We start from the raw sequence: 14,260 nt of genomic DNA on the forward strand, positions 1-14,260 counted from the left end.
ACATTTTTTTGCTTTATCATGGGGTATTGTGTGTAGATTGATGAGGGGGAAAACATGATTTAATCCATTTTAGAATAAGGCTGTAACGTAACAAAATGTGGAAAAAGTCAAGAGGTCTGAATACGTTCCGAATGCACTCACTTTATGTATGTACATATATTCAGAAATTCTCTTATAAATTCACTAAAATGTCTAAAAACAAGGGGAAAAAAATCTAATTTAATCCATTTTGAATTGACTCACAAAATGTGGAATAAGTCAAGGGGCATGAATAGTTTGAAGGCACGGTATCTAGAACCTGCTTGATAACCTACATTTCCAACTTGTACTCCTGTTTGAGTTGGCTTTGCTGTTAGGATGAAAGACAAGCGTTGAGCTTTATTTAACATGCGTGTCATGACTGCATTAATCGTTGCTTGTGAAGTCATACAAATCTGACAGGAGCATTCTAGGGGCATATGGTCGGAAAGAAAGTAAAGCTAAACTGAAATCACACACACACCTAATACCAAGCTAGAACTCAAACCCCAGCTATGACAATGCAACAATGTCATGCAAAATAGAGTATGACAGAGTAATACTAATGAGTGAAACATTTATCTTAGTCCAAGCATGCAAATGTTGCTTCTTTTAGATGTTTGTCACCAGGTCACAGGTGATGTACACTGAGTGTACATATCATTAGGAACATCTGCTCTTTCCATTACAGACTGACCAGGTGAATCCAGCTGAAAGCTACAATTCCTTAATTGATGTCACTTGTCATCTACTTCAAATCAGTGTAGATGAAGGGGAGGAGACAGGTTAAAGAATATTTTTTAAGCCTTGAGTCAATTGTGACAGATTATATGTGTGCCATTGAGGGTGAATGGGCAAGACAAAATAATTTGTGCCTTTGAACAGGTTATGGTAGTAAGTGCTAGGTGCACTGGTTTGTCAAGAACTGCAACGCTGCTGGGTTTTTCATGCTCAATTTCCCCATGTGTATCAAGAATAGTCCACCACCAAAAGGAGATCCAGCCAACTTGACACAACTGTGGGAAGCATTGGAGTCAACATGGGCCAAATCAAAATCGGTCACATACACATTTAGCAGATGTTATTGCGGGTGTAGCGAAATGCTTGTGGAATCCCTGTGGAACGCTTTCGACACCTTGTGGAGTCCATGCCCCGACGAATTGAGCCTGTTCTGAGGGCAAAGTGCTGGGTGGGGGGGATTCCGCAACTCAGTATTAGGAAGGTGATATGTTTTGTGCACAATGTATGTGATGTGAAGGCAGGTTTGGCTTACCATGCCAATACCGCCCCTCTGTGGTCAATTGTCAAAATCCTAATTCCCACAATGATCAATACAATAAAAGGGGTTTAAAAGAAAGCATGTCTAATTTTGCAGATCTTGAATTTCCCCACGGAAGCTGTCAAAAGGCAACTACATAACGCTTCAATCACAAGTGAAAGTCTTGTGTGCTAAATGGCAAATCCTCAGCAAAAGAGGCTATGGTGCGTCATTCTCTAGTTGTATTGTGAGGGGGAACACCAGAAAGATTAACGGCTAAAAGGAACGGGTGGCCGTGGTCTGTTAGCAATCACCTGCTGGGTGTTGTTGAAAGGCAGCGATTCAACATGAATAATTGAAGAACAATAATCTGGTCAGAGGCAGTAGAATGGCCACGCACTGCTTCTAAGTACACTCTGCCATCAGCTGCTCTAGCGTGTTGTCTCTGAAACATCTGTGAATGAAAAGCGTACTGAGAGCAGAAGATCTGATCCCTGTTGTGGTGAAACCTTTGGACAAGTAAAATAGAGTGAAAGGTTTTAAATTAATTTATATAAAATAAAAAATAAAAAGCATTTATCCACTGAAGCGGAACAAATATCCATCACTTGTATCTTCTTAGTTTGGAACATATACAATCTGAAGACAGACTCGTCAGGTTGCCGGAACAGAGTAATCAAGCAAAGGGTCTGTCCACACAGCCAAGGATAACGAGAGAAAAAAAATAACATTTTACCAAGTGCCGATCTGGTCTGGTTTTAAGCAGCTCTTTTCTTCTGTTAAATGTACAGTTAAAGCTAGAATCCTTAGTTGCTACATCCATTTTCTGACTTAAATGAATTATACCCATCAATTCTTGAATAATAACTTAAACGCCTAATGAGCTTAGTTCAACTCTCGTACCCCATGAGAATCCAGAATATAAAAACTTGTTCTACGCCAATGTTTGTAAACAATGTAAATGTAAAGCACGGTAGTCTCAAAACATGGTTAAAACCACAATTTTTATATCATGGATAGTCAGTCCTTGCATCAATAGCCCCGTCTGTCATTTTGAGAGTGGTTACATTTCTCCAGGCCCATCCCTCAGCTTTTTACCAAACACAGAGGCGGAGTGACCACTTTGGTATTGTTTCAACTAAGGATTCAAGCATTAACGGCTCAGGTACTTTTCTGTAGTCTGTTACATGAAATCTCGATGAGGAGGCATCTGATCAACTACACATGGAATTAATATGCTTATATCTTACTGGTTATCTGTGCAAGTATGAAAATATGTAAGTGTAACAAAGCAAATTGATTTGGATATGACAGAACGTGGATTTGACAGAGGGGGAAAAAAACACTCCATTGATAGAATTGTAAAAAAACACTACACTGAACAGAAAAAAAATCCACATACAAACTAACAGCGAGAATTTTGAAGTTCAGGTGGAGTGATTGAAATGTCATTGACCCCACTGCTGTATGCTTTCTTTAAATTATTGTTATTACTTTTTTTTACCTATATAAATGAAAATACATCCAAAACAGATCTTGAACAACAAAATACAGCATTTCTACTTACAGCTGCAATAAGGCTAGGTCAGTATATGAAAGGCTAGCTGCCAAAGGTCCAGGAATTGGCTCCGACTGTTTTGATCCCTTTTGCTGAATGCACTCATTGACATGTCATGTTTGCGTCAAATGCTTCTCATGCTGCTAGTTGGTCACTTCGTCCAGTCATCCCATGGGTCCGTTGAGTGGTGCCCTTGGCCCCCAATCTGCACTGAGGTAGTTGAGACAGAGGTGCCGTGCGACCGCCGGGCTAACGTGGGACTCAGTCAGACCGCTCGCTGCAGGTGGTCAAAGTTCAGCTCGTCATGTTAAAGGTTAATTGTTGTTAAGGCTTCCTGTGGTCTTGGAGTAGTCGTCATCCTCCTCCGTGGCGATGTCTCACAGGGGGACCTTCAAATTAGAGTTCTTCTTCGTCCTAGTTGTTCTTTTTTCAAATCTCAACAATGTTTTCAGTCTTTTTTTTTTTTAAAGGGGTGGTCATATTTTCCAATCCTCTACAATGGTTAAACCCAAATGAAAATCTTCTCCTTTTGGCACCTTGGGAGTCAATGGAAGAAGGGGGAAATAAATGGTAGGAAAGGAGAAAAACAAAAACAAGATGGTGGTGGTGTTGTTGTAGAAGACTAGTTGTGGTGGCTGGCTTGGTCATTGGCTGCCGACGAGTCCGTGTCTGCTGCGCGGGTTGCGGTGGCGCTGTCCCCTTCCTCTGTTTTGATGCGCTTAGCGTTGGGCTGAGTGCTGGCCGCCTGGGCTCCGTTCTGTCGTTTGGTCGGGAGGGAGGCTGAAGCTGAGGCGTGAGTGGCCAGCAAGTGGAGAGGACTCGCAACAGCTGTGGCTGAACATAGGGAGGAAGATGAGGGAAAAAAATAGAAATATTTCAGTGCCAGAATTGATAGAATCTGCTAAGTAATTTAATGTCTTAGAACATATGCCAATAGAAAGTGTACTTTTCCAAACAGTGTAGGAAACTCCAGCCAAACAGGGATTCGTATGGCCCTTCGAGATACCCAAACACACTGCAAAGCAGCACTGACAAGTATGCTGCATGAATTCTAGTTAATTAAACAAACAGGCACTACTCACAACAGTGGTAGACTACAGATGCGGATAAAGCGCTTTGACAGGATCCATTCTAAGTCAGTGTCTCACCTGCAGCGGCTTGCATTGGCATCAGGTGGGTGCCGTTCTGTGTGATGGTCTTTATGGGGAGCTGGTGCTGGCCCAAGGGCGGCTGCTGCTGCACTAAGGTCAGCGGCTGTAAGGGCGTGGCCGACTGGGTCGTCTGGATGATGCGACTGCCACCGCCTATAGAGGCGTGGGTGATGGTTGGAACAGATTCTACTTTTACTAGAGACAAACATAGGAAAAAAAGAGGAATGCCAATGACCTCTAATAACTAACAGGCTCTACAATAACTGATCAACATGATACATTTCACATTTACTAAGACAACACACACACACACAGGTGCCTTGGTCAAGGGTAAAACAGACCTACGTAAACCTGGCTGAAACCACTACTACCTTGAGTCAACACAATCTGTCCATCCACACACACACACACACACACACCATCCTCCTTCCTTCCTTCACCTTTGGCCTCAGAGTAGTCTCCGTTCTCCTGGGGCTCAGTCTGGAGGGTGACCATGGCGGAGGTGGCCACTGTGTAGGTGTTGGCGGTGCTGAGCCCGGCCACGCTGGTGACAGACATGGCAGGGATCTGGTGGACGACGTGCACTGTCTGCATGACGGGCTGCTGGTTCTGGTTGGTGCTGGTAGTCACAGGCGTGGCCACGGCATAGGTCACCGGCTTTATGGTCTGAGGTAACTGACGCTGAACCGTGATGAGCACCGGCTGGCTGTTGAGAGGGGAGCCTGGACAAACAATAGCTTTCTTTAACGGAGGATCCACATGTGACGACTGCACATTTGTACATAGGATTGGAGAAGACTCCAACAATGTGATTGGACAAAAATGGGCATCTCTCACCTGGTGTACTCTGTGCAAAGCGGGCCTCCTGGATGACAGCTAGTTTGGGCTGGACTGCCGTGGCAGGGGGAGGGGCCGGAGCGGGCTCTGGTTCCATGGGGACAGGGGAACCCTCTCGGGATAGGCTGTCAGGGGTCTGCACCCCACTCGAGTGGGCCGAGAGCACCCCAGAGTGATTAGGGGAGACTGGGGCACTCCTGTGAAAGGGAAAAGCAGATAGGGCTCTGAGCATTTTTAAAGCCAAGATTTACATATGCATTGAAATTTACCACCATAGGTCACACTCCACCATAGGGAATATATTATAGTGACCACATATGGCCACAAGGCAATGGCAAAAACATACCAATCTAACAGTAAAGAAGGGGTGTCCAACCTTTTCTAGCATGAGAGCTACTTTAAATTATGAAACATATTGCAAAATACAATTTTTTCCCCTAGCTTCAAATACACAGTATTTTCCCAAATTCAGTTCTGATTTTCACTCAAAATTACAATTATTCTTAGAGAAACAATGAAATATGATGTTGAGTCCACGCCAATGTTTAAAATCACATTTGATGACCATTTTTTGGGGGCTGGAAAAAAAAAAGTTGATTTGCATGTAATACCACTTTAATTGAGAATTTTGTGAGAGAGGACTGTGCTGGTCTAACAATGTTTTTGCTGCTGCATGTCATGACAGAGTTTGCTAAACAAAGCCCACCCGATTGATCAAATAATCATGATAGAATTCTGCCAGGTAAGCCTACTTTGCCGTTAACATTTAATTGAGATGGTTTTGGGGAAAGTCTTTTTGTCTCAGAGTTGGGCGGTATCCATACTTTCATATTGTCATACCGTCCTGATCGCATCCCGAGATACGGTATTACCGGCTTAGTACACAAGGCCGCACCAAAACAAATAAACAACCATTGGTCGTCTATTAAGAGAATGCTAACAAAATTTGCACAAGTAATAGAACATTTCCATGGAGGATGCCAACTAAATATGCTAAAGAGCGCAAACGAAAATAAACGAATTGCAAAGACATACATGTATAACTTTATCAGCCGGATTGCCTAGATAGGAGCTACTGAACGTCATTTTTGGTGAGTTTGGACATTTATAAGCAAATGAACAAAGTTTTGATACATGCTTGTCTGAAGGACGAACAGTACTGGCTCTGCTGCAGCATGTGTACACGCTGTGTCTGTGTGGAGTCTGGAGTCACTAGGGCAACGGGCCTGGGGAGGAGAAGAACGGCCGAGAACGGAGAGGAGAAAAAGCACAAGGAAATCAAGATAGTGGCAGCTGTACAAATAACTAATCTAAAGGGCTTTGAGTTCTCAAACACAGGAGAAAGCTAACACTATATGATGCCTTGTCACCTTATTAATTCAGCCACATACTTAGATAACTAGCAAGTTAAACATAGGGGGTCGCTTTAACGCAGAAGTCTGCTTTTTTCACACAGGAAAAAAAATAGTGTTATCTTGCTGCGTTTTGTTAAGGCAGATGTAAAATGCTTCTTATTGTAATTTCTGTTCGGCATCAGACACATTTTGTGCTTCAGTTGCATTTCTCCACTCAGAAAGTCTATGCGTTCTCATCCATCAGCAGACATCACTGAATGATGTTTAGCTACTTTTCTCCAGTACTGTGTAGCCAGACTCCTTTTCTCCAGTAAAATGCAAGATTAACTTTAAGCAAAACATTAGGAAATGTAGCTTTTTTTTTTATTGCAAAAAAGACCTTGCTTTTTCATTGTAAGCCCATTTACTTGCCAAATGGCGTTGCACTTCGGTTGTCATCTGATGAAAATGAAGCTATTTTCTGCCGAATGTGTTGCAATGTGTTTTCTGTGAAGGAAAAGTATAGTTGCACGTCCCTGATCACTCTATTGAAGCAAAAAAAACACTTGACTGTCAATATACAGCTGGAACCAACTGCTCACGCTTTCTCCCATTGTGTTATTTACAAACACATGTATTTATTTTTTATTTCATTTAACTAGTTAAGAACAAATTCTTATTTACAATGATGGCTTAGTGCCTTGTTCAGGAGCAGAATGACAGATGTTTACCTTGGCAGCTCAGGGATTCGATCTAGCAACCTTTCGGTTACTGGCCCAACGCTCTAACCACTAGGCTACCTGCCGCCCCACATGACTGGTTCAACTGTTCTGGGAACTATGGTAAGCTTCATAATGTAAAATAATGTGACAGGTGAAATTAAGAACGTGATATGCTTCATCTCCTAACATATTACACAAGCTGACTGCAGGTATTTACTTAAAAAGTGACAAAATATTGAAAAAACGTAATAGTTTCAATGGTATTGAAAAATCATGCCGTGGCTGTTTCCAAATACCCCGGTATACGGTATGCTGCCCAAGCCTACAGTCTACCCAGAAGACAGTTATCATTATCTCTTACTGGCTACACAAAGTAAATGGAAGTGAAATGCGTGCACTACACAGACATACAGGGGAACTATTGCTGGAAATTAATTGGCAGATAGTGTTACATTTGGCATTTTTAGGCCAACTGGTGCTAACTAGGGATGGGATAATGTCAATGTGGATAGATGGGCTGCGAGCGACCGGATGGAGACCCCTGCAGTAAAGCATGCAGCGAGCTCATCATGTGACTGAAACCTGAGAGTGAGTAGGTCCATACCTGGAGGAGAGGGGTCCGAGGGGGGTCCTGAAGCAGGGCACACCCCGCGGCCTTCGTTTCCTGAAGGCCTGCTCCATGAGCTTGCCCTCTGAGGACGGGTCTATCCTCCAGAACGAGCCCTTGCCCGGTTCCTCCTGCGATCTGGCTACTTTAATAAAGTAGCGGTTCAGTGACAGATTGTGACGGATCGAGTTCTACAACAGAATACGCCGTCGTGTTAGTACGAACACACTGCAGCCAAGGCTGTTATTCACGTCACAGTTCATCAATGGCACATGCTCAAAAACAACATGGAAACAGATGGGATAAGCCATGTACCGCCCTTCAGTTTGAAGCCAAAGTGAATGTGTACTTTTACAAGGTTGCATATTAGTCAAAGCACAGCTTAATATACAGTGCCTTCAGAAAGTATTAATACCCCTTTACTTATTCCACATTTTGTTGTTACAGCTTGAATTCAAAATGTATTTAAAAAGTCTCGCTCACCTACACACAATAAATCTGTTTTTAGATATCTTTGCTAACTGATTGAAAATTAAAAAGTAAATCTCATTTACAAAATGATTCGCAACCGAGTCAATACTTTGTAGAAACCCCTTTGGCAGCAATTAGGGCTGTGAGTCTTTCTGTGTACATCTCTAAGAGCTTTCCACACCTGGATTGTGCAACATTTTCCCATTATTCTTTTCAAAATTCTTCAAGCTCTGTCAAAAGTTGGTTGTTGATCATTGCTAAACAACCATTTTCAGGTCTTGCCATAGCTTTTCAAGCAGATTTTAGTCAAAACTGTAACTCCGCTACATTCACAGACTTCTTGGTAAGCAACTTCAGTGAAGATTTGGCCTTGTGTTTTAGATTACTACCCTGCTGAAAGGTAAATTCATCTCCCAGTGTCAGAGAGAAACAGGTTTTCATCTAGGACCCTTGACCTTAAAACCAGTTCTACTACATTTTTTTTCCATTGTTCCCCTCTAATCAGGGACTGATTTAGACCTGGGACACCAGGTGTGTGCAATTAATTATCAGGTAAAACTGTAAACCAGCAGGCTCTGGACCGCATACGGTTAAGAGTACCCCTGCTCTAAGATTATGCCTGTGTTTAGCGCCATTCCATTTATTACCCAGTTCTTAACCTGTTTAGGATAGGGGGCAGTATTGACACGGCTGGATAAAAAACGTACCCGATTTAATCTGGTTACCACTCCTACCCAGTAACTAGAATATGCATATACTTATTACATATGGATAGAAAACACCCTAAAGTTTCTAAAACGGTTTGAATGGTGTCTGAGTATAACAGAACTCATTTGGCAGGCAAAAACCTGACAAGGTTTCAGGCAGGAAGTGGCCTGTCTGACAAGGTGTCGTTCTTCTCGTCTCTGTTTATTGAAGAGTGAGGATCTTAGCTGTCCCGTGACACTTCCTACGGCTGCCATAGGGTCTCAGAAGGCGGCAAAAAGCTGAATCGTGGCTTTGCAGGCTCTGGCTGAAACAAAGTAGCGCGTTTGGGTAGTGGCTGGTTACAGTACTGTGAGACTCAGGCGCGTGCCCGCGTCGACCGAAAGCTTTGTTTACTTTCCTCAGTTTAGCTAAATGGACATTCCCGGTCGGAATATTATCGCTTTTTTACGAGAAAAATGGCATAAAAATGGATTTTAAACAGCGGTTGACATGCCTCGAAGTACGGTAATGGAATATTTAGATTTTTTTTGGCACGAATTGCGCCATGCGCGCGACCCTGATTTACCATTTCAGATAGTGTCTGAGACGCACGAACAAAACGCCGCTATTCGGATATAACGATGGATTATTTTGGACCAAACCAACATTTGTTATTGAAGTAGCAGTCCTGGGAGTGCGTTCTGACGAAGACAACAAAAGGTAATCAAACTTTTATAATAGTAAATATGATTATGGTGAGTGCTAAACTTGCCGGGTGTCTAAATAGCTAGCCCGTGATGCCTGGGCTATGTACTTAGAATATTGCAAAATGTGCTTTCACCAAAAAGCTATTTTAAAATCGGACATATCGAGTGCATAGAGGAGGTCTGTATCTATAATTCTTAAAATAATTGTTATGCTTTTTGTGAACGTTTATCGTGAGTAATTTAGTGAAATGTTATGCGAATTCCTCCGGAAGTTTGCGGGGGGTATGCTAGTTCTGAACGTCACATGCTAATGTAAAAAGCTGGTTTTTGATATAAATATGAACTTGATTGAACAAAACATGCATGTATTGTATAACATGTCCTAGGGTTGTCATCTGATGAAGATCATCAAAGGTTAGTACTGCATTTAGCTGTCTTCTGGGTTTATGTGACATTATATGCTAGCTTGAAAAATGGGTGTCTGATTATTTCTGGCTTGGTACTCTGCTGACATAATCTAATGTTTTGCTTTCGTTGTAAAGCCTTTTTGAAATCGGACAGTGTGGTTAGATTAACGAGAGTCTTGTCTTTAAATAGCTGTAAAATAGTCATATGTTTGAGAAATTGAAGTAATAGGATTTTTAAGGTTTTGAAAATCGCGCCACAGGCTTCAAGTGGCTGTTACGTAGGTGGGACGAATTCGTCCCGCCTAGCCCATAGAGGTTAACAATTACAAGCATACCCATAACATGATGCAGCCACCACTATGCTTGAACATATGGAGAGCGGTTCTCAGTAACGTGTTGTATTGGATTTGCCCCAAACACTTTGTATTCAGGACAAAAAGTGAATTGCTTTGCCAAGTATTACTTTAGTGCCTAGTTGGGAACAGGATGCATGTTTTGGTATATTTTTATTCTGTACAGACTTCTTTTCCCTCTGTCAATTAAGTAAGAATTGTGGAGTAACTACAATGTTGATCCATGCTGAAACAAGAAAATGTGGAAAAAGTCAAGGGGCTATGCTCTGTGGTTTTTGAGATATAACCATGTGGTGGAATCCTAATGCTATTCAAAACAGGTTCAGATCTTTCCCCTCACATGCACCATTTTTCACTGAAATTATTTGTATTGAAAGATGCCATTTCTCACCTGCCAGCCTTTGTCTGCAGTCCTGTAGTAGGGGTAGTTTTTGGTGATGTGAGTGTATATTCCGTTTAGTGTGAGCTGCTTGTCCTGTGCCATTGTAATGGCTTGGACTATCAGTTGTGCATATGAGTATGGCGGTTTGGAATCATCCTAAAGGGAAGAGGAAGGAAGAAAGGGTGTCATTTACTAGGTAGCATAGCACATTTTGTGAGCAATGGCACTGGAGGGAATAGCAGCCGTTTTACGGGCTCCTGGCCAATTGAACTATTTTGTGTATTTTTGGGTGTTGATCTTAACTTTTTTTGTACATAATGTTCACGCCATCGTTTCCTATGACCGAAAAGAGCTTCTGGAAACCAGAAAAGCCACCACCAACCTCGATTTGGATGAGGACTAACTTCAATGAGTCGGAGGACATATTGATTATCCCAGACCAGGCCCAAATCCCTGAAACTGAGAAGTAGGCGGCGCTATTGGCTAACGTGCAATCACTGGACGAGCTCTGTTTGAGAGTATCCCATCAACGTGATCTGAAGAACTGTAATATCCTATGCATCTCTGAGTTGTGGTGGAACAAGGAAAATATTAATCTAGCTGGTTTTTCTATACATCGGCATTACAGAACGGCAGCATCGGGGAAGCGCGTCTCTTCGAGGTTCTGCTCACATTAGAATACCTTATGATAAGCTGTAGACCAGCGGTCCCCAACCTTTTTTGGACCACGGACCGGTTTAATGTCAGACAATATTTTCACGGACCGGCCTTCAAGGTGTGGCGGATAAATACAAAGTAAAATGATACGACCAGCATAAAAAAAATGGTGGTATTTTTGAAATGTAATAAACGTGAATGCACTGTGTACTCGTATGCAACTTTATTAGCAGCGTCCTCGTAATGTCGCACCAACAACATAACATGAGTAACATCCTCTCTGCCCCCTAACACTCTCTGGTCGCTATGGTAACGTTTAAACATGCCTTAAAAATAAGAATCACTTTATATTTGTATTGTATGAAAAATACAACTCACCATAACGCTAAATCAGTGGGAGCCCTGAGCTTGTTTCTCTGCAACGAGACGGTCCCATCTAGGGGTAATGGGAGACAATGACACCCGAAGTGTGTTGCTTATGTCCAGTCTACTCCATTTTGGTTGCCGTCACTGCAAAAAATCCCGCTTCACACAAATAGGATGTCGGAAATGGCAACAGGGTTTTCAGTGCTGTTGTGGCGATCTCAGGGTATTCTTCCGTGACTTTAATACAGAACACCGGCAGAGTTGTCTCGAACATACTTTTAATAGGCCGCCGTCATTTGCGATCTCAGAAAAAAAAAATGTATGAAATGTATGCATTCACTACTGTAAGTCGCTCTGGATAAGAGCGTCTGCTAAATGACTAAAATGTAAATCTCCAGCAGTTGATCTTCTTCTTGCATAGACATGCTGGATTCACCTGGTTTGTTGACAAATGGGTCGCGGATCCATTCCTTGGCAGTTCGTGGGTCTTTTGTGGTTGGGAAGTATCGCTCAAACTCTTTTAAAAGCAAAGACAGGTGATCGTGCACCAGCTGGGACAATGAAGGCTCGGGCTCAGTCTCTTCCAGAATCCCCGCGAATGTTTGAAACATGTCAAATATACCTCGGTTCACGCGCCGTCCCCACAAATCCAGTTTGGCTTTAAAATGCAGCTACTTTATCTGCCAACTTGAAGACAGTTGTTATTTTCCCCTGAAGTGACCGATTGAGTTCATTGTGCAGGTTGAATATGTCGCACAAGTAAGCGAGTTTTGCGACCCATTCCTCGTCACTGAAATGTGCTGCCAGCGGTGACTTTTTTTTCCTGAGAGAAATCTGCAGCGGCTCTCATAATTCAAACACTCTGGCCAGCGATCTCCCTCGTGATAAACATCTTATTGCTGTGTATAAGAAAAGGTGTCAGTGCTCCGCGTTCATCTCCTCACAAAGCTGCTCGAACAGGCGCGAGTTAAGGGCGTGTGCTTTGATGTGGTTAATAACTTTAACTACATCATTCAATACGCTGTTAAATTCCGGTGGTATTTTTCGGCTAGCTAGCATTTCCCTGTGAATGACACAATGCGTAGACTCACATTCAGGTGCAACCTCCTTAATCTGAGTAGTTAAACCAGACAGCCGTCCGGTCATGGCAGCAGCTCCATCTGTGCATATGCCGACACAAAAGGACCATTTCAGTTTTCCTGATATATAATCATCCAGCGACTTGAATAGTTCTGCGGCTGTGGTTTTGGTTGGCAACGATAGTGCACATAACATATCCTCCTGCACATCCTCCTGACAAAGATATCGCACATAAACAAGTAGTATTGCCTTGTTGTCAATATCTGTAGACTCGTCAACCTGGAGTACGTACCACGGTGATGTATTAATCCTCTCCAACAATTGTGTCTCAATGTCCTCTGCTATTTCCTCAATGCGCCGAGTGATGGTGGTAGCCGAGAGGGGCACCTGTGCCATCTTTTTAACCGCAGCCTCTCCTAGAAGTTCACGGCAAATGTCTTTAGTGGCGGGCAGGATCAATTCTTCACCAATGGTGAATGGCTTCTTAGGCTTAGCAATACGATTAGCCACCAAGTATGATGCTCTCAGTGCACTCGCATTTGTTGATGTGGTGGCCCTCAGTAATTGCTTCTGTCCTCCTTGTTCATGCTTTTTTCTTTCAAAATACTCCGAAGGCTTGTCTTTTAATGCAGGGTGCTTGGTCTCCAAGTGGCGAAGCAGTTTTGAAGGCTTCATTGCCTCATTAGAGTGCCGGTCGCCGCATATTATGCAGAGCGTGCTTGGTGCGCGGGAATCACCTGTCGCGATAAATCCATATTTTAAGTAGGACTCCTGGTATTGTCTGTTAAATGCAGCTCTTTTTCTCGGAAGTCGTAGGCTCTTCTGTCTCCTCACTGGGCCTTTTCCACTTCGCAAAGAAACTTTCCAAAGACGTTTGTTTTTTACTCATTTTGCTAGCTTGTGGGTTTAATTTTAGTGGCAACGTATCACGTGACCGAGACAAGCTTCAAGAGTGAGTCATAGACGGATGTAACAGAGGGAATCCGGTCATTTTTCAAAATAAAACATCGTTCAGACTCAGATAATAAATAAAACGGAAATAATGTAAGTTATTTATTCTTTCTCTGCGGCCCGGTACCAAATGACCCACGGACCGGTACCCGGTACCGGTACCCGTCCGCGGCCCAGGGGTTGGGGACTGCTGCTGTAGACCATACTATTTACCAAGAGAGTTATCATATTTTTATACCACCATAAACCGATGCTGGCAATAAGACTGGACTCAATGAGCTGTATAAGACCATAAGCAAACAAGAAAATGCACACCCAAGGGTGGCATTCCTAGTGGCTTTGATTTTAATGCAGGAAACCGAAATCCGTTTTACCTCATTTGTACCAGCTGTGCAACTAGAGGCGAAAAAAAACCAACAACCTCTAAATCATCTTTACTCCAAAACACAGAAATGCATACACATCTCTCTCTCCATTTAGCAAATCTGACCATAACTCTATCCTCTTGATTCCTGCTTACAAGCAAAAACTCAAACGGGAAGTACCAGTGACTCACTCAATACGGAAGTGGTCCGGTGAAGCGGATGCTAAGCTACAGGACTGTTTTGCTAGCACAGATTGGAAGATGTTCCAGGATTCATCCGATGGCATCAGTCACTGGCTTCAATAAGTGCATCGACAACGATGTCCCCACAGTGACCGTACGTACATATC

General features: G+C 42.8%; 1 protein-coding gene across 2 annotated transcripts in view; it reads right to left on the minus strand.

Moving 5' to 3' along the window:
- Window positions 1–1,809: 1,809 nt before the first annotated feature.
- LOC106601484 (forkhead box protein K2) overlaps window positions 1,810–14,260 on the minus strand; it is a 32,681-nt gene continuing 20,230 nt past the window's right edge. For both annotated transcript variants that reach the window (XM_014193707.3, XM_014193708.3), the window contains exons 4-9: window positions 10,502–10,648; window positions 7,483–7,676; window positions 4,823–5,019; window positions 4,426–4,707; window positions 3,983–4,180; window positions 1,810–3,668 (exon numbers count right to left, since the gene is read on the minus strand). In XM_014193707.3, coding sequence (XP_014049182.2) covers window positions 3,457–3,668; window positions 3,983–4,180; window positions 4,426–4,707; window positions 4,823–5,019; window positions 7,483–7,676; window positions 10,502–10,648 — 1,230 coding nt within the window. In that variant the 3' untranslated portion in view covers window positions 1,810–3,456. The remainder of the gene's footprint in view (window positions 3,669–3,982; window positions 4,181–4,425; window positions 4,708–4,822; window positions 5,020–7,482; window positions 7,677–10,501; window positions 10,649–14,260) is intronic.

This window comes from Salmo salar, chromosome 03 (assembly GCF_965601325.2).
Source record: "Salmo salar chromosome 03, fSalSal1, whole genome shotgun sequence".
NCBI classification, from domain to species: Eukaryota; Metazoa; Chordata; class Actinopteri; order Salmoniformes; family Salmonidae; genus Salmo; species Salmo salar.